The sequence below is a fragment of the Pseudorca crassidens genome, chromosome 2, assembly GCF_039906515.1.
Source record: "Pseudorca crassidens isolate mPseCra1 chromosome 2, mPseCra1.hap1, whole genome shotgun sequence".
Classification (NCBI taxonomy): Eukaryota; Metazoa; Chordata; class Mammalia; order Artiodactyla; family Delphinidae; genus Pseudorca; species Pseudorca crassidens.
The window spans coordinates 149,165,319-149,192,078 of NC_090297.1; the positions used below are offsets into that span (position 1 = coordinate 149,165,319).

Below are 26,760 nucleotides of genomic sequence, written 5' to 3' on the forward strand. Positions count from 1 at the left end.
AAATCACACCCTTGACACCTTCGTTATTGTTACTCCTCCAGATACATTACTAAAGCTCATACATTTAGCACTTTCTCTCAATTTCAAACTGGGAGAATTCCTAAGTCATTTTCATGCTATCAGAGCCCTTGAGCTTACAGAATTTATAATTGTTTTACTGTTACTATGAACGTTTCATTTTATCTCCATTGCTAACCATCCTATAGTGTTCCAAGTTCCTTATTCATAAATATTTGCATAACTATTATCTAAAAATGGTTTTGGTCAAGGTCATTTATAAGGGGAAGGCATTCCCTCCCAGAAGGGAGGGATGGGTTACAGACTTGCTGTTAAGTGTTTCCTTTCTAATAATAAACTCTAGAAAGAGGACAGACTGTGTTTTAGTCATTGCATGGCAACCAATAGGTGATCATTAAATATCCATTAAATAAATTAATAAAGTTCTAGAATGTTGATAATGCATGGCAGTAATGATCCCACTAATATCATTTTGAAATGTTAATGGAACTTGATAAAGGCAGAAGTCACCAGTTAAAACCACCAGTTGGAAATATATACACAATCTAATAATTTGAGAATCATTTTAAAGAAGCTAGCTTCAAATACATTATGCATGATGTTACTATTGTGTATGTATAATGTACCAAATATTACCTTCTTTTGTGTGTGATTTTAAAAATTAGCTGCACTTTTTAATTAAAAATAACTTTTATTACATTTCTTATTACAAAAGCAATACATATTATTCACAAATTTTAGCATGATCTTATTTATCCAGGAGGTAAACTTTTCTCCAGAGAAATGTATCTCTTGGTTTATACTTATAATAAAAATCAATGAAAAAAAAAAAAGTATTCAAAAGAAATCCACTGTGCCTTCACACAGTTATTATCCTTTTACAGAAGACGGATACCTACATTCTGAAATTTTAATTTAAGGTAATACTATGGACTTTAAACTTAAATACTCAAAATACCTAAATTTCTACCAAACACAAATTACCTTACATTCTGATTAAATACATGCAGATATTAATATGGGGACTTAAAAATGCCTTACATGGGCTTCCCTGGTGGCGCAGTGGTTGGGAGTCTGCCTGCCAATGCAGGGGACATGGGTTCGTGCCCCGGTCCGGGAGGATCCCACATGCCGCGGAGCGGCTGGGCCCGTGGGCCATGGCCACTGGGCCTGCGCGTCCGGAGCCTGTGCTCCGCAACGGGAGAGGCCGCAGCAGTAAGAGGCCCGCGTACCGCAAAAAAAAAAAAAAAAACCTTACATGGATGAATAAATAACTAAATAAAAACATTTATCAGATCATCAAAAGACAGTGTATTTAGATGCAGAAAGAAACCTGCATCACAAGAACAAAATCATTACAGTACAACATGCTATGAGCAGCTAGATGAAAATTACCTGCTACAGAGCAGGGTCAGGAGACTTTCTGAAGGCAGCTTTGTGCACTTAAAATAAGCTCCTAGTTGGTTGCTGAACTGCCAGCAGCCCAGCACATCACATCTTAGGTAACAGGGTCCTGTATCATCCACAGTATACAAGAACCATTCGGGAAAATTGCATTGCATCTTCTTGCTACTCACCCTCTTGACCAGCAAGTGGGCATCTGAATGAAAAGGGGGAAAAAATTTAAAAAGCTAGTAACTTACTATTCTTTTTTTTTTTAAAAAAAGATTTTGCTTGTAAGATATAGTATCCTTGGGAGCTTCCATGCCTTCCTTCAGGAGCAGTGACATATTAAAATCGCATCTGCAGGGACATATTTATACATTTGACAATCACTGATCTAAGGAATAATTACCTGGTTTATCTTTAAGGGAAACCACATGATTAATGCATTGAGGGCTTGGTGTCCCCCCATCCCATTCCCCCAAGGTTCTACATAAGAGACCAGTAGACCACAATAGTGACAACTAGCTAAGAGGAAGGGATTAGAAGACCAGATGCTCTTGAAGTCATAACCACAGCTTTCTTAGAGACCGTATCACGGTAGCAGACTCCACAGAAGGGCATGTCTCCCTGCACCTGTTCTGAAACCAAAAGAAGTCCTTGGGAGAGTTGATTCCCAAGGAAACTTCTTTTACTTCTTCATGTGATCCAAATGGCACCCTACTTTTCTCTCCAGCCCTCATTTCGAACCACGAGAGAGGGTGATGTCAGCCCTCTTCAGCTGTGAGAGGCACACAGTATCAGGTAGAAAATACAGTAGCTACAAAAGAGAACTCAGAAGAAGGGTACATATTTTGTGGAGTCTTGTAGTCAGATCCTGCCCTCAAGGGGCCTGAAACAAGAAAAACTTCTCTAAACAAAAAGATTGCTACTAATGCCGCTCTTCCGTCACCGCAGAAGAGACGTTTTAGGGACTGAATTTCTCAGATACCCTCCATTCACCTGATGAATTTGTCTCGTTTCCAATGTGACAAAAAAGTGACCGCAAACCTATGTATATTGTACCCTAGCCTGCTCACTTGTAGTGGATGTAGAGACTAGCTCTTACAGCACAGAAATGGTTTGCTGGAGTTCAGCCCTCTCACTTGGAAACAATTAAATCTGAAGAGGTACATTTGCACATTAGGCAACGAAAGCCAGCTAGGGATACAGTCACAGGTCAGATGTTAAATGCCAAAATGGAACAGGATTGACCAACTTGGCCCAAACCTAGCAAAGAGATGATCAAAACGAAATTGGTTCAGGCTGTGAAATGTTTTGAGGCACAGGGAAGTCAAGTTTTTCAGTGTAACTGATATTCCCATTAGGCATGAGGGGAAGAAATGTGGTGCTTTTTCAGGGCTCATTTGGGTGGCCCCGAATGTCCAATCCCCACTGAACTTCCTGTTCAAGCCCCTTTGGAGCTGACATGCCAAGTTTTTCAGTAGGCCAGTCTCCCGCAGAGGTCTGGCCTCAGCCTTCACATCATCAGGAGAGCAATGGGGGGGCGGCCGGAGAGGAGAGCCTATGCACAGCCAGCGAGGTCTCCGCCTAGGAGCCAGAGAGGAAGAGAAATAAAGCCATTACACCGCCGCCAAATGACTAACGGAGGAAGTTGAGCAGAACCCTCACCCACCCTTCCAGCGCTCCCCGCGGCTCACATCCCCACATCCGCACACGTGCGTGAACACGTTGGTGGGCTAGCACACGCCCCTCTACCCTCGGGAGTCAGACAAACTCTAATGGCTTAGTCCTGAGCTTCCTTCCCTGAGGAACCGACCTTGTGACCATGTTGGACCAAGCACTCCTTTCAGACCTGGAGCTAAGCCACATATCCAAGATAGGAGGCGGAAGCAGTAGGCAGCCCCGTGGTAAAAGGAGAGTATTTAGGCTACATCAGCCAAAAGACCAGGCCAAAAAAATGATACTGCGGGCAGGGGCTACTTGGCTTCTGAGGAGGGTCCCTACCGCTGTAGTTATCCCGGTCCATCCTGAAATCAGTCATCAGAGCAGAAGTCAACTTCCTCCCATAAACTGGGATCCAACGTTTGAACTTGTGAGAAATTCTTCCCCCGAGAACAGTGTTTCTCAAATGTTAAATGTGTGTCGTCATCCAGTTAAAATGAATATTCTGATTCAGCAGGCCTGGGATGGGGCCCAAGAGCCTGCATGTCTAATGAGCTCCTGGTCCTTGTTAAGGTAACAAGGAATAAATAAGGCATGAGAATAGTGACACAATCCCACCCTTTTTTCCTATCCCCGAAGAAGTTAAATGCCATTCTACCCCACCAGCTGTAATCTCTTCAGAAACAGGAAGGTAATATTTTAGAAGGAAGAGTCCACTAAATTCTAAGAGATCGCCAAAGGTTTTTTTTTTTTTTCCCACAATAAATAATGAGTTCCATGTTGCTAGTGCGAGTCAGAGCACAGTGTGGTCAAAGGTAATTTTTTCTTAATTCTTGTAGAGGCGCCAAAAAGTACACACGACTAAGTTCAGGTGCCTTCTATAATGTCCTTCCCACCTTCCCCAGAAGGTGGTGCAAGAGAGCCACGCCTCCACCAAGGACTCCAGTCACTCTGTGGACTGGCTTTTGCTGGTCTGACGCTCAAGTGCCAAGCAGCCTGAGGCAAAGTTTTGGGGGTGGGGAAGTGGTGGAGAACACAACCCAAAATACAAAACAAAAAACCCAGAAGCCTTCTGATAGATTCAAGTTACTCAACAATTTTATTTACCCATTCTACACACACACACACAAAAACACATTTCAAATACAGTTATACACCTTATGTGGATCTGAGTGCCATATTTTGACATCAATGTCACCAGATTAAATTAGAATGCTGCTAAGGATTAACATTCCTTCTTTCAACACAGCTTTTCCTAGGAAACATGCAGGATAGCGCTATTGCTTCGGTTCCCAACTCAGTCCATTCCATTTAACCCAGTGGTGCTCAGCCCACTCCCAATCCCTCCAAAGGGCACAGCTGGCAACAAGTCCTTTGCTTTTGCCACAGCGAAACTATCACCATTATCAGAATGAATTCATTTTGTTACTTCAACACAAGAAAAAAAAAAATGGACACAAGCAATTCAGATACAAAAAACACTGAGTAGCTAAAAATTGGTCATGGATCCCCAGTGAAAGCCTTACTGAAAAGAATACTTTTGCCAAAATTTCCTTTGCATTTTTATTGATTATATTATAATTAAGAGGCAAATGGGTAGCGGACTAAAAACAGCAGCATTATCCAATGGAATGCTACAGCCCATAGCAGGGAAGCTGAGGACACAGAAAGTTCAGAAAGTGAAGTCCTGCCCAGAAATGGGGGAATGGATAGGATGACTTCAAGTAAAGGTAACAGTGTCAGGCTCTGAGCAGGCATTTCCTTAGCTGAGTTTACAAAATAACTTACAAGTGATGTTCAACCTTCATTTTCTACAAAATGATTAGAATGTGGCTGCTACTCTAAAAGAAATATCTGTTAAAAATCATAGTGTATAGAACTTCCCCCTAAAGAAAACATGTGGAGTGGTTACTTCCTTTCTTTGTAGGACATGTACAATAGACAGAGAATTGTAGTAACATGCATACAGTGTCAACTGGTACAATTAGGAAACAGTCAGACTTGTCAGCTTACAGATCTTAGTAGAGCCTGTTGGTTAGTCAGCATAGGGACCCTACCAGAATCTGTCAGGCAGCATGCGGACCCTACCACACTCTGTCAGGCAGTCAGCACATAGATAATTCTAGATACAGTGTTCTGGACATGATGAGTCTAAATTAAATTCCTGGACATACTTCTGATGTCTGTGTCACCTCGATCGGAAGTCAGAGATCAATCCTGCCAATGTTGCAACCTGATTCAAATTAAAATATTTAATTCCAATAAAATTATTTAATTCAAAGTAAAATATTTTAAAACACAAGTCAAAATGTATACCGGAAAACCTATGTAAAGTTATCAAATTTCTGGAAAACAAACACAACATGGCCTCTGGGCTTAACAAAGACAATAGAATGTGCGTAAGACTATACAACCCAGATAGAGTTCCCTCAATTATTAGGCACTTATTCCCCTTGTCCTTTGGCTACCCCAAGCATCAGTGAGTTTCTCTGGTACTCAGACCTTCTACTCACAGATACACCATAAGATGGATTTATTTCCAAACAGCCGTATCATGTTTCTTCAAAATGCCAGTGTCTCTGAAGATCAAATGTGGGTTGCAAAGAGGAACACCCAGATCCTCACAGGAAACACTCAACCGTTCAGTCTAGGATACAAATATCTTGCACTCCTAAACCTAACTTCTTGGGAGGTAGTGGGTGGGTGGGGGATGGACAAAAAAACAAAAACCAGAGATAAGGATATGGGGCAGACCCCTGGCACAATGCGTGTTTTTAATAGATTTTCTTATTCTACTTTCCAACTGAATGCAAAACAATCTCCTTACCAAAACAAAAGCAAAAACAATACAGATAATAAATAAGAGCTAAATTCCAATTTAAGGATTAAGATATAGGAAGAGAAGCTAGTTGTCTAAATCTGCTTTAGATTCCTCTTCACATCTGTCACGCAATTCCTCATTTAGTTTTAAAGCAGGGAAAAGATAATCAGTGATTATCAAAGATAATACAGTGATTGTTTTCCTTTCCTAATTTTCTACCAGTAGATTAAATGCTAAAGCCTTCACCTATTTCTCCCATAACACAGCTGAAAGCCTCAGCAAAAGGTACTCGGGAGTTCATCCTTCCTTACTAGCATTCGTGATAAACACATAATCAGAGTAACGTGTATATACTACCGACACACACTCAAATAAGAAGGGGAGAGGAGGACAGGAAAGAAAAGATAGGGAACAGGAATTCTCTAAAAGGTAGATTAAGAGCTCTCTTCTATTCTATGCTCTCCTGGCTCCTTTCTGCTGAAACTTCTCTGGAGGGACCTTGCTCTAAAAACCAAACAACGCTGAAATCCTTGCTGTTGTCAAGTTCTAATTTCTCATGTCCAATCTGAGAATTATAAGACCACCTCACTCCTCTTCTTGGGGAAGCAAACTAACACATGGGGAGAATGGCAAAATATCGGCAGGCTGAGAACCCAAATGAACATCCCAGTGCCCTGTGTCTAATGCAGGGGTTTATAACAAGGTAAAACAATGCTAGTTTGCTAGAGAATTCTCTTCTCGCTAGGAGTACGCACAGCCCAAAGCCAAATCTTGGCTCAAAATGCTCCTTCTCATGCATTAGTTCTGAATCACTCTCACCTCACAGCAAGAGAAAAGACTGAATGCCCATTTGGGCTAAAGATGCCACCAGCCAAGCAAAGCTAGACAAGACAACCTTGTAAAAGTGCCACACACACACCTCCTAGACCACGTCATTCTGGGGGACATTCCCACCTCCCAACCCTTTTAGTCTCATACATGTAGGACAAGAAAGAAGTCAGAAGGAATCTCTACTCCACTTCGACGTCCACATTTACAGACTCAACGTGTTGCTCTTTCACAAATGTTCATTTATTATAAATTATATGCTCTTTCTCTAAAATAACTTTTTCAGGGCAAGGACCTTTTCTGCTGCTTTGGTGTCTCCTTCTCCCACCACCACTCCACCCAGCCCAAAGCCCCACAAACATGGACACTAGGTACACATTATATAATGGCTAAACAGGAATAGGAAGTTACCTTATGTCTGGAAGGCAATTTAGAGCAGCATCTAGGCAAGTGGCCTTTGAGATTGGCTGTGATGTCCTACTCAGGATGTAGGAATAAAGGACTCAAGGTCACAAGCCAGCTGCCTGTGATGATAACCTTTATCATCCCACAAGTTTTATCTCAGTACCTCTCTCCAGGGTGCTTAAAATTCTCAGCTATTATCATAGGACATTTATACGACATAGTGATTTGTTCCACATCACCCTGCAATGTAAAGTGTTAAAGCCGGAACAGGCTGCTGCCTGAAGTAACAATGAGGGGGTAACTTCATTCAATACTGTGATCTGCTCACACATCTAACTCCAGGAAACTGTCCTTTCAAAACCATGAGGAATTCAGAATTCCCAGGTTGACGCTTAGTCCAGGGAACTACTGTTTCTCCACCCAACAACACAAAATAGAGTTCTAACCTGGAGTATGATTCAGAATCATCAGAGAAGCTATTTAAACACATGCATGCCCAGACCCTAATCCCAGAGACTGAGTCAGAATTAAGCCTAGAGTGGACACAGGCATGTGCATGTTTCAAAAGTTCTATAGGGGATTCTAATGAAGATTCTTAGATGAGAAGCACAACAAAAGGCCTCCTATTACCAAACAGAAACATCCCTGGTAAATAGCTAACTTGCTCTCACTGGTCACCTCTAAGAGACAGATTGATAACTTTAAGGTACGGAGTCCTCTCTCTCTTTTAAAAATCTCATGAGAACTCTAGACTTGCCTCTCAGAAAAATGCACATACGTATATTCATGTATTTTGTATACAAAACTGGGGGAGGTATAACATCGTGGGCCACCAAGGGGCTAAGAATCCCTACTCTAAACATAACCTTGCAGAAAAAAATAAAATGACACAAGTAAATGTGTAAACAGTCAACAGCTAGACCCCACAGGATTCTAAGACTACTCTAGACACCAAGATGATATAAATTAACACCCTAGTGAGGGAGATTTAATTTATCACCAGGCTTTCCCAATATCTGGGGGAAAAAACTGCTCACGCAGAACATGTTTTGACTTAAAAAGGAGAATGTGTTGAGAATTACTAGAATGTGTTGAAAATTACTAGTTCACTAGCAGCTCTAGTGAACTCTTCTCTGCTTTTCCCTTGAGCAATTCAAACCTCAGTGGTGACTCCTAAATCTCACTCTGTCCTTCTCAACAGTCCTGGAGGTCACCGGCTTTGGCAGGAAAGTTCCTGTAGTTGGCAAAGAAGCCAGGAACCAATGGAGAAAATGTATGACACTCCTCCCAGAGCCCTGTAAGAGCTAGAGGCCAGTCTACTCTCCTAAACCTTACCCCTCTGCAGCCCAGAGACCTCACACCTCTGCAGCCCAGAGACGTATGTCTGAAAAATACAAACCAAGGTATTTCACACAGGCTGAAAGCCAGCTTCCCCCAGGGTACTGAAGACTTTAGGATTGTTCCTCAGGAAAGGAGGCAAGAGCTCTCATCCTATGTCTACCTGCAGTCTCTAGAACATCTGTGGATGTTCTGTAGCCTGGGCTGACCCTTGTAGGACCTGGCTTGAGAGGAAGGGAGAAGGGAAAAGAAAGGCTCCCCCAGTCCAGATCCATCTAGGCCCACTGCAGAGAACATCAATGGAGGGCAGACTTCTCTCCCACCCACTGCCCCTTCCCTCCTAGACAGACACACAACAATGCCATGCATCACACTGGGCAATCCAAAGGGGACACGAGAAGGGGGAAGAAAGCAGGCAGGTCAGGACTGTGAGTAAAGCACACCTGGAAGAGACAAAGGTGGAGGGCAAATGGGCTTCTGTGTCCCCCTCCACCCTGCCCCCACTTTACCAACACAGGGACATTAGTGAGTTTAGACACTGTGGATGGACAAGAACCACGGCGTGCTCAGCCTCAGCCCCAGCTCTGCCAATCACCCCAGGAGACTGGATCCCTTTTTCTCCTCCTCCAGAACCCCCCCAACAGAGGACCTGTCCTAAAACACCCAACTCGCCAGCTTGCCCCTGGGAGGGGAGACGTCTCACACCGTACACTAGCTAGGGTTGGTCTGGAAACACGGGACCTCACATTCTCTGCTAAGATCCACAGTGTGGGGCTGGTGGGGGTGGGGGTGGGGGGGTGGGAGCTGGAAGTTAAATGACTCCTTGGTGATTAGTGACAAGGGCAGGAGGCCAGGATGGGAGGGAGACACACGGTTACACCACCGGAATGCTGACTTGGGTCTTCGGCTGGTCGGCCCCTTCTTGCATGTCCAGGGCACGGAGAGGGCTGAGGGGCTCGAGGGGCCGGCTCCCAACACTGTAATTTCTTGGACGCCTTACTGTATTCGAACTGGACAGAGGCGTAAAGCTGTTCCTTCTCATCCTTACAGGGGTTTGGTTCTTGGGGAAGTTGTTCTGATTGGAAACGAGGGACACCACACAAATGAAAGCCAAGCCAAAAGCTCACTCTTAAACCACAGCAGCCTCCTGCGGACGGGGTCTCTCCTAAGACATGGGCCGCGGCCTGGTCCCCCAGCCCCGGGAGACTAAGGGTTGTGGGGGTAGAAGCTCCTTGAGCACCATACTTCAAAGCAGGAAAGAGGCTCAAAGAAAGGAAGGGGGTTATTTAAGATCACACACAGATTACCAGGACAGACCTAGGAACAGACCTATACCTCCTGACCCCGCCTTACAGGCACCTCTGGATCCTGCTTTCTAAAGGGAGTGCTTTCTGGGGGGAAAATCTGCATTTCACTTCTGCCAAACACTTTCCATAGTTCATTGGATTTCCAAGAGCCAATCCGCAAGGTTAAGACTCAGGAAAGAGATACTGATTTTAAAAAATAGTAATTCCAACATCTCTTCTTTTTGGAAGTGAGCAGACTACATGGGACATGAGTTCTGGATCGGTTTTCCTTTTGTACGTAAAAGAAACCCAGTCTCTCGATGTCAAAGGTTCAAAGACTCGAAGCGGTGGGGAACCAGCATGTCATCCGTGGGGAAATACTTACAGTTGGCTTGTCACGGTGAGTGTTCACAGCCTCCACGTTAAGTTTAATTGTTTCCACTTTGCAGCCTGAGAAAACAGAGGAAAGTGGAGAGGGCTTCAGGAAAAAAGCTCAAAGAAAAATTCCTTAGTTTCAGTATGGTAATAAAAGAACATATATTTTCCCCAATACATACATACATCCCTTTAAAAATGGAAGGCACTGATGGAACTTCCCTGCTAGATACAGGTGAGGAAGTTGAACTTCTAGGCAAACTTCAGAGAAAATTCAAAACTCCTGACCTTCCTCTATCCCCACCTCCTGCCCAGCTCCTAGGCTCATAGTTACCGTAGGCTACGGGAGTAAGTTTGAAGATGGTATGCAGAGGGCACCTCAGGTACGGCAGCTCATCTGAAAGCAGAAAGACCAGGTGGAGGAAGTCTCAGTATTATGAAGCAAGGTCAAGTTAGTGGAAGAGAGCATCTGAGGCGCTCCTGAGTTTTCTTTACCCTGACCTGGAGTTAGACATCTCCTCCTCTAAACCCCCAGACAATTATCAACACAGCCTCCAAGGAAGCCACCCCAGCTACTGAGTGGCTAAGAAAGGAAAAAAAGCCCACTTTAGATCTTTCCCTGCAGGCAAAGCAAGAGGAAGTGCTGTAGCCAGGGCCCCACACAAGGGAAGACTGGGGCACTGTGGGTACCCCAAAGGTCAACCTGCAGGCTTCCCAGCAGCTCAGGTAGATCAGGAAGGGAAGGGAGGGGAGTATCAGAGAAGACAGCAGCACTTCCTTATTGCTCTCCCCAGAAACCGTCTACCCTGAATCCAAAGGATGAAGATGCTTCTAAGATAACGCCCTCCTAGTAGCCCAAGTAACAAGCCGGGAATGTTCAACCACTTTTCTAATGCTGCCAGGAGTGTTAGCGCAGTGCTGCCCCTTTAGCCAGGCAGGACCAAGAGCTAAAGCAGCAGTTGCTCTCCACTGGGGGTTTTTGTATCAGCAGAGTAAATTCACCAAGTAGTTGGCCCAGTGGCTGCTGGGAGCCCCACACTGCTGCCTGAAGAATGTACTCTGATTTGAGTGGAAGAGTGGGAGGTCTCGTTGCCAGGGATCCTGGTGCCACCCCAAGTCCAGCCCCCTCCCTGTGGATGTGTGCCCGGTCCTTCCCTCCAATGGCACCTGCACCCTTGTCCAAGAAGTAGGCCAGGAGGCAGCGCATGACAGCCTGGTGGGAGATGACGAGGACGTTGCCCTGACGCTCCAGCTCCATGATGACAGGCTCCAGCCGCTGCACCAGGTCCTGGTACGACTGTGGGGGAAGTGGGGTGGGCTGGTAGGAGGCGCAAGCTGGCAGCCAAGTCGGTGGCTGTGTCCAGAGTTAAGAGGCCGCTTCTCCTTTCTCCCCAGCTGGCTTTCCTCCTGGAGGTTTGGCGCCTTCGTGTCGCCTGCTAACCACCCCCAGCCCTGGTACCTCTTGAGAATACTCAGACTTTTCAAGAGCAATGTTCAGACCGAGAAAATTGCAGGTCAAGAAGAGAAAATCTGAACGCAGCCTGTGGGGTTCTTTTTCTCTCGACAGAATAGGCAAGAGTGCAAGGCAACAAAGGCTCCTAGGGATTTCCTAGAGCCCTGTTGTTTTATTTACCTTTGCCTCACCCCCCAGACTACGAAGCCACTTGGGCCAGCAAGCAGCCTTAAACACCACAGATGAGAGGAAAATCATTCATATCCCATACATTTACTTGGGGCCTATACCTGCTTGGGTGGGGCTGGAATGAAAAGAAAAGAAGTTACAAAAGACCACGTGGATTCTAACATATACTCAGCAACAGAGGCTATCTTGTTACCCTTTCTCTGGAGATCTTAACAAATAAATGAGGCATTGGACTGCCGACTGCCAGAGCTGAATTAAACACAGCAGGCCCCAAAGGTAGGAAGAGAAACTAAATGATGCCTTAAGTACTCTTTCTCGGTTCCCCAAACTCACATTCAATCCTTCCCCAAAATTCAAGCTAAGCCCCTAGCAAAAGGTGGGGCAGTCACCTCTCGTGAGGGAAATCTCACCTCCCCTCCAGGATATCGATACAGGTATTTCTCTTCATCTCGAAGTGCAAACTCGTCTGGGTACCGCTCCTTAATCTCTGCATAAGTCATCTCCTCGCACACGCCCTGCAGGAGCCACACGGCTGGAAGAGGCGAACTGGACCCACACAGCCCCCCAAATGAAAAGGCGCCCGTGAAGAATATTAGGCATTCGTGCCAGGCACTGGGCTGGCTCCCTTCACGCACTGCAACTGACCGACTAGCAGGGTGAGGGGCCACTGGGAGAGGAGGCCGCCTCTCTAGCTTAAGCTGCCGCTTTCTCCTACTGCTGTGGGGAACTTAGAGGTCAAGAAAAGTCAGCAGGATAAAAGGAACAGGAAGCAGGGAAGGAGGGGAAACTGAAGGCACTAGAGAATTCTTGTAGAAGACATAAAAGGGTACAGAGGAAGGAAAGAAAAAGTGCCTACTTTTGCACTCAAGGACACAGAAAGCCAAGAACAAATTGGAAAGGACTTTTCCAGAACAGCTGACCAGGTGGCCTAAGGAGAAATTAAAGAAGTGAGTTGTCAGCTACTTCTTTTTCCTAGGAGGAAAATATATGAAGGGTCCAAATGGAGCTTCACCCTCTCCAGGTGCCAGAGGCTAGGTCAAAATTTGGTTCAGGTCCCATCACTGGCACAGGTGTGTCAAGCAGGCAGGAAGCCCTGATTGGGGGTGCATTGTTCCCACTTATTCCCTAAACTGGCCATAGATTCAGCTTCCTCAAAGTCTCTACTTGGTGTTTCTAGTTTTCTAGATGAACGGCCCACATGGTGACTTCTGAGAGCTCCTGCCTGAATAGGAGACCCTTACAGGCTTTTTAGCCATCAGACCTTCCTACTCACAGCATCAATCTCATTCAGAATCTTCCACTGCTCATAGGTCACCCCCAGAGATTCAGCGGTCTGGATAGTCCTCTTCAACTGACTTGTCCACACTTTGAGGTCTGCTATCTCCTGTTCCTCCAGAAACTTCCTTAGAGCCTGGGCAAACTGGGGTGTGAAATAAAAATTTTAAAAGAACACACACACACAGGGAATTCCCTGGCGGTCAGTGGTTAGGCCTCCACGCCTCCACTGCAGAGGACGCGGGTTCCATCCCTGGTCAGGGGAACTAAGATCCTGCAAGCCGCGCATGGCACGGCCAAAAAAAAAGAAAGGAAGGAAGGAAATACAGACACAGACACACACACACACACACACACACACACACACACACACAGAGGACTGTTAACTCAGCCTGAAAAGGACAATGTGTATGACCCCAGTCAAACTCTGAAAGGTGCTACATAGTTATAATAAACCCAAGAGGAAATGAACTTTAACCAGAGCATCCTGTACTGTGCTGAGCATACAAGTTGAGCTCAATAAATATGGGACAGCTGAATGATCACAGCAGAAATGGTTCCGAGTTACGCACCCTTCAATACACAGCTAGAACCAGTGAATAAGAAAACGTCTCTTTACTTGCTTGACTATCTGAAACCACAGCCTAAACTCCAATAGGATTCAGTAAGAAGTAAGGGGATCAAAGAGATGACATCCACCATGCCCTTCTAACTCTAAGCCTGGGAAATCCAGCCTGCTGGCTAACTACTCACCTGTTTTCCCCGCACGGAGAGGCCTGAGTCACCCCCAATCTTTCCCAAGAGATTGAACTCGCTCTCTCCGTGCCGGCAAAGGTAAATGGTGCGAGGATGGACATGGATATTCATGAGGTAGTAGACGATCTTGCTCTGGATGTAGTCCTGGACTTTGTTCACTAGAAATCGCTGGCCCACGTTTATCACCTTGATGAAAGAAAGATCCCTGGGACAGAGCAGGGAAAAAAAAAAAAAGTCCCCTGGGTATGAAAATCTGAGGATAACAGGAGGAGGGGAAAGGATCTGTATAGTTACTTGCAGGCTCCCAGCAGCTCTTCTGCCTCTCCTGCCACACCCCGACCCAAATGTAAGGAATCAAATGGAAAGAGATGGATGGCTCCGCAGAACAAAGATGCAGTAAACTTTCCTGAACTTCTCATCAGGCAGTACCATTTCCTCAGTGCCTACACTGTGCCAGGCACTGTAGCTAAGTTAGATAAACAGAATTCAGGCTTCCCCTCAGGGGCTAGACCAGATGGATGACCTGAAGATTTTGCTAACCCTGAAGTTTGTTGAGAAGCACAGCGCCCACCTGAGGCGGTCAAGACGGAGTCAGAGTGTGGCATCTACCAGCGGGGAGGGGCGAGGAGGGGGGTGCAGAACCATAGACAGAGATCTCTGTGCGTTCCCCCCCATCTACATAAATCAAGTTTCTCTCAAAGGCACTCACATAGACTGTTTGCTTTGTGGCCATCATGGAATTGTTCTCACTATAAAAATAATAAGTGTTTATTCCAAAACAAATTTTTTTAAGAAAGAATGATGCAAATAAAAATTACCCATAGCCCTACCACCAGAGGTAACATCTACACACACACACACACACACACACACACACACACACACACACACACACACATTCTTCTAGAATATTTTTCTATGTAGGACTAACTGAGGGCTAACTGACGAATATACTATTATGCCATATCTAGGGCAGTGGTTTTCAACTTCTGTATTGAGAAACACCTGCAAACACTAACATTGTGGGCAACATACTTGAAGGAACTGAAAGACTCGAAAGATGAAGCAGACCACTGAAGCAATTTAACAGTGGCTATGCACACTGGCTTGCCATCTGCTTGGCTTCAGGGCTGTATTCTTATCTGACTAGAGCTGTACTGACTGCATGCTTTTTCAAAGGCCACCTTCTCACGGGTCTCCCTGTGCACATGTCATTCTTCAACATGGACTTGGCATCTTGCTACAGCTCTTTTCGCCCACACACGTCAAGTTAACCCTGTGTTCTATGCCACACTGCTGATAGGCACTGCCATAGTAAGTAATATATAAAAACCACTTAAATATATATATTTATATATGCATACACAAGTACAATATATTGTTTTATGCAAAACAAATTTACATATTATGTTATTTTACATATGGAATATATGCACATATATTCATATGTATTACTATATATTTTTATACATGTACATATATATATATATACCTATACACACACAATAAACTTTAAAAATTGATCAAAAACTGATGACACACCTCTAAGAGGTGTCCTACAATACCCTAATTCAAAACTACTGATCTAGAGCAGTGGTTCTCAACAGGGGGTGATTTTGCTTCCCAGGGGACATTTGGCAAAGTCTGGAAACCTTTTTGGTTGTCACAGCTTGGGAGTGCTCTGGTATCTAGTGGGCACAGGTCAGGGATCCTGCTAAAGACAGCTACAGCACAAGACAGCCCCACAGCACAGAATTATCCAGTTCAAAATGTCAATCATGCTAAGGTTGAGAAATCACGCCCTAGAGGACAGACCAGAAGAACTCAGGATAAAGAACACTCCAGTGTTCAGGTATAAGATTCAATCTGCCTAGAGGCCACAAATCCATACCTTGTTTCCCTGGAATGATGTAAACAGAGGTCTGGATGGTCAGAGGGAAGTCTAGGGACAAGGGGAGAAAGGCTCTTTTCTCAAATGAGACCCCTGCCTCAGGCCCTTCAAACCTTGGCCTTAAACCTTACTTGTCATAGTTGTCTGGGTCAAGGGGTTGATAGGTGACTTTGTAGCACTCAATTCTCTTTAGGAAGTCCTCCATCACATTCTCCCTGTTCCTTTCAGGGTAGTCAGGGCTCGACACCTTTACCTCCTGGAATCACAGGGAGAGCAGGGCCTAGTCAGAGGTCTGCCCTTAACAGCCCTCCTGCCAACAGCCACTGCTAAATAAAGAAAAGGAAGGCCACAGAAGTGGCCTTTCACTGGAGCATTGGCAATCCCCATTCACTGAGCACCCCCTCCCTGTCCTGTGACCCTGGCAACCAAGAAGGGAAAGACAACTGGGGAGTCACGTGCCTGCCCTTGGCTGAAGGACAGAGGCAGTCACGCAGCTGAAGCAGTTCTTGGGCCCCAATCCTTTTATGTACCTTCCTGGGAAAACAGAATGGGATCCAATTTCTCCCCAAGGGCAATTAGAATAGGGTGCTTGATCTGATACACTGCTGACTCAGACCAGACACCTCTTCAGCAAGTTCCCACACTGCTGGGAGAGCACCACCATGACACAGTGCATGGATATCCACTCAGCACAGCACAGCACAACCATCAAATGGGCACTGGCATAAGCTGTGACCACACACAGCACGAGGTGCCCAGTGCATAGAATGCTGACCTCAATATTAGACAATCGGTGGGCAGATGACCTTCCTGTAAGGTGGCCCTGACAGATAATAAAGAGTCTGATCTATTCTAAGAATATACCTGGGTCTCAACGTCTAGCTAATACCCAGAACACAGGGCCAGGGCTACTACAGTTTAAGTTTGGCCTCTGTTCAACAGCTAATTCTTACTTTCTTCCTCAAAGCCTCTTTCTTTTCCCAAGGGAAGAGTGTGGAAGTACAAAACGGTGTTCTGGCAGATCAAAAAGATCACCCTGTGCTGTTAAACATGTCTATTTCTCTCTTTCATTACCGGGTTGACTCCCCACACCACCTCCACCAACACACACACAAGGCATAAAGAGGTGGTGGTGTGAGGGGATGTCACCTACCAGGATATTGGCAGCAATGACATCGGGATCATCGCAGACAGATTCCACAAAGAACACCTGGCCAGGGAGAGAAGGCAGTGATCAATGAGTCAGTAATGGCCAGGCTGTTAATTAAGAGCACACGCTCATATCTGCTCCACCGCAGCCAACACATCCCCTGGGATTTTCTTTCATGAAAGTGGCCTTCAAGGCCTCTTCATTTAAAAATAGCTCTTACCACGTCCCCACGGCCTCATACATACAGGCTAAGGAGCTGAGAAAGGACCTGAAAGAAAACACTCAAGGACTGGCGGTGACTCACCAAGAGGAGAGAATCAGATGTCCAATCCTGTCCTCACCCACCAGAATCAAACAGATCTGCGTGTCCCTCCTAACTCCCCACCTCCACTCACCCCTCCTCCTCCAGCTTGGAGGCAGATTCTACCTTGAAGGAATTCTCCTCGGCAAAGTTCAGAATCAAGGCCCTCCTCTCTCGCGTGGTATTGGTAGCATCAAACACCTGGGAAGAGAGCCCACAAGACAGATGAACGGGGACCGAGAAATGAAATCCCACCAAGGCGGACCCAAGGTGGGGCGGTGCAGCCAGGCTGCTGAAAGGGGGGAGACGGGGGAGGAGGCAGGTGAGGCTTACCGCAATCTGCCCACTGTCCTCCGTGAGATACGCCTTCACATCCTCCAGCGCCACCAGAGCACACTGTCTGCCGAGAGAGCAGAGGAATCAGCCAGAGGACTGGGCCGGGGCCAAGCTTAGGCACAGCCAGAGACATGAACAGCCAGGGTGCCACAGGGATCACACCCCTTCCTGTTCAGTTTCCCCACTGATCAAAAATTTTCCCTAATTAGACCTTTCAGCTTGCCCGTTGAGATTTTTCTACCATCCTATGTCTTTCCTCTTCCCCTGTCCCATGCACATGTCTTACCCCTCTGGAGGCTTAGCCTACAAGCACACACGCAACTTTCTGAGCCCTGTTCTACCCACCCAAGCCCATGGCGAGCTGCCCAGCAGATAACTTCCACTTAAAATCCCCACAAGGTATTTACTGAAAGGGAAACCAAGCCCCAACACATCCAGTCTCATGACGGCCAAGAAAGAGCTGGCCTGGCAGTCAGGCCTAGAAGACTCACTTGCGTATCTTCATGGCCTCCTCGTTGTCATGCCGGAAGAAGTCATAGGATTTATAGGACTTGACCGCTTGACGCCGATACACCCCAAGATTAAACACTGCAGAAGACACCCATACCCTCCAGCAGTGAAACAATACGATGTCCCAAAGGGGACTTCTTGGTCTAATGTCAGAGTGGCCAAGGGGATGAAAAAAGCACCATGGTATGTTGGAAACAACACCAGATTAAGAATCAGGTTAAGTTCAAGTTCTGACTTACTAGAATTTGGACAAGTCTTAAATTGTCTGACTTTCAATTTCCTCAGCCATTTTGGCTATTCCACATGGATACTGCTAGATAACGTAGATGTAAGGGATTTGGAAATGTAAAGCTTTATGCTCATTTAATTCTTAATACTCCTATCAAAGGCATTGCCCCCAGACTAGGCCAATTCAGCCAGGCCAGGAGGAACAAGTATATGGACAGGGAATAAATCCAGTAAACCAGGAAGCAGCCACTACTGCTGTCAAGAGAACCCTGTATCCTTGATGCCAGGGAGAATAAGTCTCCCAGAGGCCTGTGAGGCCCAGGAACTGATCACTTCCTTTCCCAAGGAATGCATGGTTGCACCTACCTTTGGTGGGCACCCCAATCCAGTTGAGGTAGCGTGTGAGTTTCTTGGACACGTAGGTTTTGCCCCGGGCTGGTAAGCCAATCATAACAATGAGGGTCGGGGAGTTGGTCATGTAGGATGCCCACGCTAGAGGGAAATGGAACAGAACGAAACTAAATAAAGAGGGGTCAAGTAAGGTTTGTGCATGGGGCTGGGACTTCACGGTCAGGTTTGATCCTCATACACCTCAATGAGGCCAGTGTCCAGGAGGACTGGAAAGGCAAACCAAGCAGATATCGGGGAAACCCTCCTAAAAGACAGTCAAAGGGTCATGTAGACTTCCAGAAAGTACCTAAACTAAGACACGTCTTTCCCACTTGGCCAAGGTCTTCACAGAGGTGCACAAGATGGAAAGAGAAAAAAAAAGTGGCCAGGATTAGAAAGACAGTAACCATAGCATCTTCCTTAGCATGAGAATATCTAGTAACACGGCAGTGATAAAGCCATAAAGGAAAGTCTTGGGCCTGGAGATTCTACCAGTGCAGCACTGAGCCAGCTCCTATAACAGATCCAACAGAGTTTCTATCCTGAGGATCTCATCTATCCCTTCAGAACCACAGGCAAGAGTTTGCCCACGAAAAAAGAGCCTGGCCTTAACCCGTTTTGGCCTTTGTGCTCAGGCCACGAGTTTAAGCCAGAACTTCTAAACCATTTAGACTGTGTCAACGCCTACCTGACATAGGTTCTGACTAGACCTCAGGAAGCTTCGTGGTAAAGCTGGCCCACAAGGGCATCACAGCCAGCCTGCCTCAAAGGCCCAAGTGAAAGCAAGACAGTTTAAAAGCAGGAATAGCCATTGGTCCGCCCTTCTTCAGAATACAATTGGTTTCAGGAATGCTCATTTACAGAGACAGGTCTCACTGGGCAGCTGGGGGCAAAGTAGATGCCCAGAGGCCAGGTGACTTGCCTAAGGACACGCAATGAGTCATGGGAAGGGCTGGCCCTAGAATCCTGATCTTGTGCTTCCTGGGCAGCTTTTCTCCATAAAAAGAGCCTCTGATTCCGCCATCAGCTTGCTCACAGGCGCTGGCTCCTTCCTGTCCATCCTGCCACAGAGGAGTGGTGGCAGAGTGCCCTGCAAGCTGCCAGCCATGTTCCTGGGGCCAAGACCCAAACTGAGGTCATCTGGGAGGGCTCAGATGGGAAAGGAGGGAGGCCCTGTGTGCAGATGGGGAAGAACCACTTTTGTCTTCGTCTTCCCAGCACTGCTTTTCAGAAGGTGCCCCACAGTAGTTGCCACTCTTCTTCCCTGGGACAAGGTGACCCTGTCAGGCTAAGAAACAATTCAGCAAAACTGGGGTACTTGGATGGGAACGTCATCCTTTCTTTTTTTGAGAGGGGAATGTAAAAAGATCTCAGTGGAGAAGTGGGCAGAGAGGTGTGGGTAGAGAACAGAGCTCGGAAGGAAGAGAGTTTCCTAGGGGTGTTTGGCAAGAAGTACCCAGAAGCCAAACAGGGCCCTGGCGGTGAGGGAGGGGTGGATGCCCAGACTTGGGGTCAGAGGGGTTGGCTTTTAGTCCTTTACCTACTACGCACACGGAAAATTCCCGGGCCTGAGCAGGAGCCCCTCCAAGGTAGGCAACGAGCAACAGAAGTGATTTTCATCTCTGTCCAAACAGGGAGCACAAAGACAAGCAAACGCCATGCTGCAGCCTCCGCTGATGTTCATGCCTGATCTCTGACCCCTAACAGACAGATCAGCTGCCTCAGGTTTCAGGAGTGAAATCCTCCTGAGTCTTCACTTTCTCCAGCCCTGCACTGCACTCTTCTCAATCACCATGGCTTGGCTCATTACCTGCACTTCTAGTACTGCTTGGTCCACACCTTCCAGCCCATTAGGCACTTCTCCCAAAGGTCCTGTTATCCTCCCTGAAGCTGAAAATGAACTGATACTTGGGAGACGCTCTGAGGCCGACCAGGGAACCAGCTGCTCCATGTTTACCAAACTGGACAGAGAGTTCTAAGAACAAAAGAAAACACGGGCCACCAAGGACTCCCCACGGTGGCCCCCAGCACCACACCTCCCACCTCTGCCCATAACACACCCATGTACACCTGCTACAACCAGAGCTGCTCAATTTCCGGAGGACAAAACTAAACCACACTTCCTATCTCGAATTGCCACATGGGCAAAACTAGGTACATTCTGTCCTGCCTGTTAAAAAACAAAGCCATCACCACCTTAATTTGAACAGTAGACACTGTATGCTGATTAATTTTGGAGACAATGTAACTTACCCCTTGACAAAGAACGGAAAGCGGTTTCAATCCTGAAATTCTCTTCTACCTTCTTTATACAAGGTTGAACTCACTTTCTCAATCTTAAACTTATTTTCCCTTCATGAACACACTTCGAGGGAATGAAGGTGTGAGAACTTTCCTCCTACGGACAAAAAACCTCAAGCCCAGAAAAGGGAAGAGATTGGCCCACAGTCCCTCAATAGAAAGTCAAGGTCAGGGCTCTGGCCAGACTCCTGGTTTCATGACTGCCCAATCAGTCCTAGTACCAGCTCTTGTCAGCACCTGACAAAGGGAGCCACGTGGCCAGCATAACTCTGCTCTCTAATCTAAACCTGAAGGGTGGTCTAGAAGGCCAATGGTTCCCGGCTTTCTCATGACCAAGCCATCTTCCACTTTTTGCTCTAAACAGCCCCAATATTTTGAAATATGCTGCCCTTTAAAGTGTGCTTCATTAGTAATATCTTCTTTTTATTCATCAGAAGTCATAAAACTGCCAATTATGTCCTGCCGTTTGACTGATAAGCATAACATATCGAAGTTCTGAAGCCAAACGCTAAGAAAGTTTATGTTTTAGTTAACCATCGAAGCTATAGTTTAATGCCCAATTTCTATCACGCGCTTTGAAATATTAAAAACAGCTAACAATGTAGAACTTTTGAGGGATGCTGATCAATGTTTCAAAGGTGTATGCCTTTCCTCCTGTTATTTCTGTAGGGAAAGCTGCTAGCACAAACAGGTGTATATGCAAGGATGCTCACTACAGCATTGTTTGTGACGGTGGGAAATTAGAAACAATGTAAATGTCCATCAGGGAGAGGCTGGCATATCCACACAAGGCAATACCATGCAGGATGAAGTAAATGTGAACTTATCGACATGAAAAAAATGTCCAGAATATAGCTTAAAAAAAGTGTGTGGGGGGGGGGGATAGTATAACAAAATATGTACAGTGTGGACCTATTTCCATTAATAGGATACACCAGAATAAGATTTTGGAAAGAATCAAACATAACAGGGACAGGAGAAATGGTGAGATTTTCTTGCTTTTTACTTTCTTTCTGTATTGTGTGAATTTTTCATGAACATGTATTGCTTTTATAATTAGGAGAAGGTTCATACAGGGACTTGTCTGTTCCAGACCTATTCAAAATATCAAAGAATAAAAGAAACAAAGAAGGAAAAGCATGTAGACCTTCCCTGCTACCCCTAATTCCTGCTTTCACTGAGCCCTGAAACCAGTTATCTGAGCACCTTAAGGGCACCTCAGCCAGCACCAACCCCCCTTCTCCCCCACCCCTGGAGCAGCTGAAATTCCAGTACTGCTCCTTTGGCGGTTCTGGCTCCCTAAAGACATTCTTCAGCTCTCTAGTTCAGGCACTTCCCAAGTCAAAGTCAGCCAACAACAGGTATAATTAACAGCAACGGGCTAACGGGAAAGCTATTAATAAAGCAACTGCTGGGTGTGAACACTAAGCAGCCCAAGAAGCCTGTTCCAAGATACAGGAAAATAACAGAGAGAAGGGAAATAAACTAACACATACTCTCATAGACTGTCACAGTCCCACAGTCCAACCACGAAAGGAGAAAGGCGGGGGGGGGGGGGGCGGTAAATGAATGACAGTGGCTTCAGGATAACCCAGATACCTCCAGTGGGGGAGAAGAGGGTAGAACTTGGAAAGGAGAGATCAGGAATTAGAGTCTAGAGGAAGGAAAGAGACCTGGGATTACTGCTTCTTTGACTAATCAAAAGCCCTCAAGGCAAAAAAAAAATGCAAAAAAAGTTAGGAAGGCAGGTAGGAGAGTCCCATGGAGAAAAAGCAGAACTAGAAGGACTGACACTGAGCATTGCACAGGGTCAGAGAAAAAGCAGAACTAGAAGGAGAAAAGCAGAACTAGAAGGACTGACACTGAGCATTGCACAGGGTCAGAGACTCCCACAGTTATCAACTCCCCCTGACCCCCAAACACCACCACCTGTTCTCTGCTCTTGTTGGGCTCAAGTGTCCTAGTAGCACGAGGGCACCTCTATTTAAAGTGTGCATTCCATATCCCCAAATCTGGGTTACCATATTGTCAAACAAGAGGAGAAAACATTTTTTACTGAAAATATAATTCTTCACAGAGCTCTTTTAAAAAGTGAGCTCCCAGCACAGCATTTAGACTATAATTCAATCTATATATAATGTTTCAGGAACAAACACAACATGCAAATAGAGTCACCAGTGAAAAATAACACAGTTTAGCCACATGCCCAGTACTCTTCTAGAAGCTGTCCTGTATTTACTCATTCAATTCTCACATCACTCTGGGGAGAGATACTATTAGTATCCCCGTTTTATCAAAAAGTAAACTGGGGCATGGGGCAGAAAAGCAAGTTGGTTAAAAGCCCACAGTTAGGCAATAGTAAAACCAAAATTTGAACCCAGGCAGTCTGACTCCAGAGGCTGCACTCAAACGTCATGCTATACTAGTTATCTTCCACAGGGTGTTTGCCCTCAGTACCTGGCTTCCTGCCCTGGCGGAGAAAGAAGACCCTAATCATAGAGGTGCACCAACCCCAGTATCACACCCAAACAACCTGCCTCTGCTGCAGCCCAAACCCCCAAAAGCCTCATCAGTGCTACATGAAAAGAGATGACCATCATGAATCACGAGACTGACAAGGTCATGACATCAAGGTTGAGACTCTGGGGAAAGCTTGCAACATGAGATGATTCCAGGTCTCATGCTAGTTGGCTGTTTCCACCTGCTGATATATATAACCACTGAAGTGAGAAGAACTGACTGATAGCGTTCCAGAGGAACCTGGTAGCAGGGACAAGAGTTAGCTTTCCTAGAGGTTCCCCAAAACATCTGGGGACAAACTGCTCAGGACCTTTTGGCCTAGGCTCTGCAGTCTTGCAGTCTATAAGGATGCTTAGGCATGCAGACGCATGGGGACAGGAAACAACACTTCATCTCTCTGCAAACCCACCTGCTGTCTCTGTCTAAAAGATGGGCATGGAAATGCTCCTGTGAAACCCATCCCCAGAGCAATGAACCTGCAGGGAAAATAGTCTGCAGAGTGTAAAGACTAAACCTGTGAGAAAGTAAGGTGCCCAAGACATGGCGAGAAGTGAAATATCAGGGCCGATTCCCCTTAGGCCTGTAGAAATAAGCTAATGGTTCTTACCTGCAATTTCTGCTGTGAGCAGCACCCTCACAAAACTTAGCCCAAGAGATAAAGGGAAACTGTTAACAGTATCAACCCCAAGGAATTCCTGCACCCTGCTACTCAGCCTTACTCACTGCGTGTACAATAACACTGGCTCTAACTTGCAGCATCAATCAACTGTGCAGATACCCCCAGGGTGGGGGAGATAGAGATTCAGTTAAAGAAAGCAGGAAGAATATGCTAGGCTAGGGCTTCCCTGGTGGCGCAGTGGTTGAGAGTCTGCCTGCCGATGCAGGGGACACGGGTTCGTGCCCCAGTCCGGGAAGATCCCACATGCCGCGGAGCGGCTGGGCCCGTGAGCCATGGCCGCTGAGCCTGCGTGTCCAGAGCCTGTGCTCCGCAACGGGAGAGGCCACAACAGTGAGAGGCCCGCATACCGCAAAAAAAAAAAAAAAAAAAGAAAATGATGGGCTACACCAGCAGTCTAGCCCCAAGGACAGACAATTCACTGAGTCTACTTGTTTCAGAAAGGAAATTCCCCTGGTAGACTTTGTTTTAAATTACCATGTCGAAGAACTATTTCTCACTCCCACCAAGCAGCAAAGTCTAGAATTACAGCAATATTCTCAAGGTAAAATCCTGGGAGACAGCAGCCCCTCCTCTTTACCAACACTCACAACATTTCTTCTCTGACATTCGTAGATTTGTTTTGGTTTCATAGTTGTTGTTGTTCTGTTCTGAGGAAGGGGCAGAATTCCCAGACATGGCAGCTCTTCAGGGGATGTCTGGAAGGGACAAAGGGGATGTAAGGAAGGGAAGGAAGGAAATATCCCTCAAAATACTCAAAAGAGGATCAGTGCGGTATAAGTGAAAGAACCCTGGGCCAAGGGTCAAGTCCAGCCCTCATTCTCCCACTTAATAGCTACATGCCCTAGGATAAGTCATGAATGTCCCTAGCCCTCTGTTTCCTTATCTGTGAAGAGTTGCACCAGAACCCCGATCTGTAATGCTGACTTAGGAGTGTACATTCACATGAATTATCTCCTTCAATCCTTCCAATAATCCCATAATAAAACAGATTTTGCTACCATTATTACTTCTCCCCATTTTACAGATTGAAAAACTGACGCTTATCAAACTAAGTGGCTTATCCAAGTTCCTTCCTGACCTCAGATTCCAATTTAAGAATCTGGGGAGAGTAGTGGCAGCAGCTGGGGGTGGGATGGGTTGCAAATAGATCAAGTTCATTATCATAAAGTAATTGCAGTCCAATGGTAGAATTCAGTTCTGAAAAAAAAATAAGTGGGGAAATCTCAAACATGTTCCCTTAAGGAAAAACTGTAGCTAGACCCGGGGACAGCCCTAGCACGTCACTATTTCTCCTCTCAAGCCCTTGACCGCACCCTCTCCCCATCTATCTCCTAGGAAGCAGTCTATGGAAGAAACACTGGGGAGCAAAGAGGTGGCAAATAACTTCTCTTATTCTGGTGGTAAATAACTTCTCTTATTCTGAAAGATCACTTTCAGAATAAGGGGTAAGTCCTGACTCGAACGGGGGTGGGAGAGCCCCGAGTTCACTGCGCAAACCCAGACAAGGGACTCGTGAGGAAGGAAAGTCCTACTGCTTCAAGGATCTTGCACTGTTATTCCACTGACCACACAAATCCTCTAACTCACACGTCAGCTGCGTCTCTGGGTCCCTAAACGTCCGCACTCCGGCAATGCCTGGGGGCCCGCACTTCCCCGAAACAGCTAGGCTTCATCTTCCCGCTCCTCATCAGGGTGCACGCAGCCCCCCTTCTCTCGCCCGCCTAACCCCTTCAAGGTGCTGTACAGCCGTCGCTCACCCTAGGACCCCTCCTAAGATCCCTCCGGGCTGTGGCCCCAGCACCTACCCGGTAACGCGACAGCCAGGAGCCGACACGGTGGCCGGGGTCCGGCACACCAGTCTCCGGAGAATCACGTGCCTTGCCTGGCTCCGCCCACTCTCGCGTTGGCCCTCACCTGGAGAGAATCGTCCACCAATCGAGCGCCCGCAGGCTCCAGGGGGCGGGGCTCAAATCGGAATCGCTGTCGCTAGCTCCGGAAGAAGGTTGGAACTGTGAAGGAGAAAGATCACAAGCTCGCAAGTTTACCAGCACTGTGGAGGTTAGTTACATCGTTGCCTGGCAACTAATAGGGATGGGGCGGGGTTAATTAAAAGCACGACGTTTTTCATACTCTCGCGAGAGTGAACTAGTAGACGTCTTGAAAGGGTGTGACTTTATGGTGACGGGAAAAATTTTTGCGGAGATTAACGCTTTCCTCCCTGAATCCTAGCGGGACCTCGTTAGATCCATGAATTGAAAAGTAAGCTATAGAAGAGGCTTTGCTAGAGTAAACTACCAAAGTACTTAAGCTGATTACATCTTAGGGTGTTTGCATATTCCCTTAGGTCAGACACTGTAAACTAAGAAAATCAACTACTCTCATCGCTGAACCAGGGGCTTCCCTGGACCCATGCACATACTCCAGTGGACTTACCACCTTATTTATTCTCCCGCTTACAGCCCACGCTGTAACGTCTGTTATGGCCATCTTGAAGAACAAAAGAGGAAAATTGCTCCAGGAGAAAACTGGCTCATGAAAGTTTTGAAAAGATGCATAGTTTCCATATAACTTATTCAGAGGCAGATTTTTACAGTGGAGGTGAGTTTGCACATTTCAAGTGAACTTTTCACAGTTGCCCTCAGGCCCATTTGATGCTTGATTG

The 26,760-nt window shown here is 46.2% G+C and overlaps 1 protein-coding gene across 10 annotated transcripts; it reads right to left on the minus strand.

The window, feature by feature from the left end:
- Positions 1-689: 689 nt before the first annotated feature.
- Positions 690-26,688, minus strand: PFKFB2 (6-phosphofructo-2-kinase/fructose-2,6-biphosphatase 2). Of its 10 annotated transcripts, none has more exons than XM_067729146.1 (17): positions 26,532-26,683; positions 26,013-26,107; positions 24,686-24,793; positions 18,575-18,700; positions 17,962-18,058; positions 17,468-17,534; positions 17,261-17,335; positions 16,837-16,893; positions 15,815-15,939; positions 13,790-13,997; positions 13,035-13,181; positions 12,172-12,276; positions 11,287-11,416; positions 10,454-10,516; positions 10,130-10,194; positions 9,342-9,533; positions 690-2,991 (listed from the first exon to the last, which is right to left on the minus strand). In XM_067729146.1, exons 3-17 carry the CDS (start codon positions 24,771-24,773, stop codon positions 2,929-2,931), a joined length of 1,608 nt encoding a protein of 535 aa, XP_067585247.1. In that variant the 5' UTR covers positions 24,774-24,793; positions 26,013-26,107; positions 26,532-26,683; the 3' UTR covers positions 690-2,928. The 10 variants fall into 10 exon arrangements, with proteins under 10 accessions (XP_067585247.1, XP_067585249.1, XP_067585246.1 ...); XM_067729148.1 differs by having other exon boundaries at positions 9,354-9,533; positions 25,904-26,107; positions 26,532-26,677; XM_067729145.1 differs by having other exon boundaries at positions 25,904-26,107; positions 26,532-26,677.
- Between the last annotated feature and the right edge of the window lie 72 nt (positions 26,689-26,760).

What these genes read in the sequence shown, in the direction of transcription:
- PFKFB2 (XM_067729146.1), bottom strand. Translation starts at nt 24,773, where the DNA reads ATGTCTGGGAATTCTGCCCCTTCCTCAGAACAGAACAACAACAACTAT. An exon ending in TCATTGCTGCCAATATCCTG is followed by an intron (nt 15,940 to 16,836) that starts GTAGGTGACATC and finishes CTGTGATTCCAG; the next exon opens with GAGGTAAAGGTGTCGAGCCC. An exon ending in ATCGATATCCTGGAGGGGAG is followed by an intron (nt 11,417 to 12,171) that starts GTGAGATTTCCC and finishes CTTCCCCCACAG; the next exon opens with TCGTACCAGGACCTGGTGCA.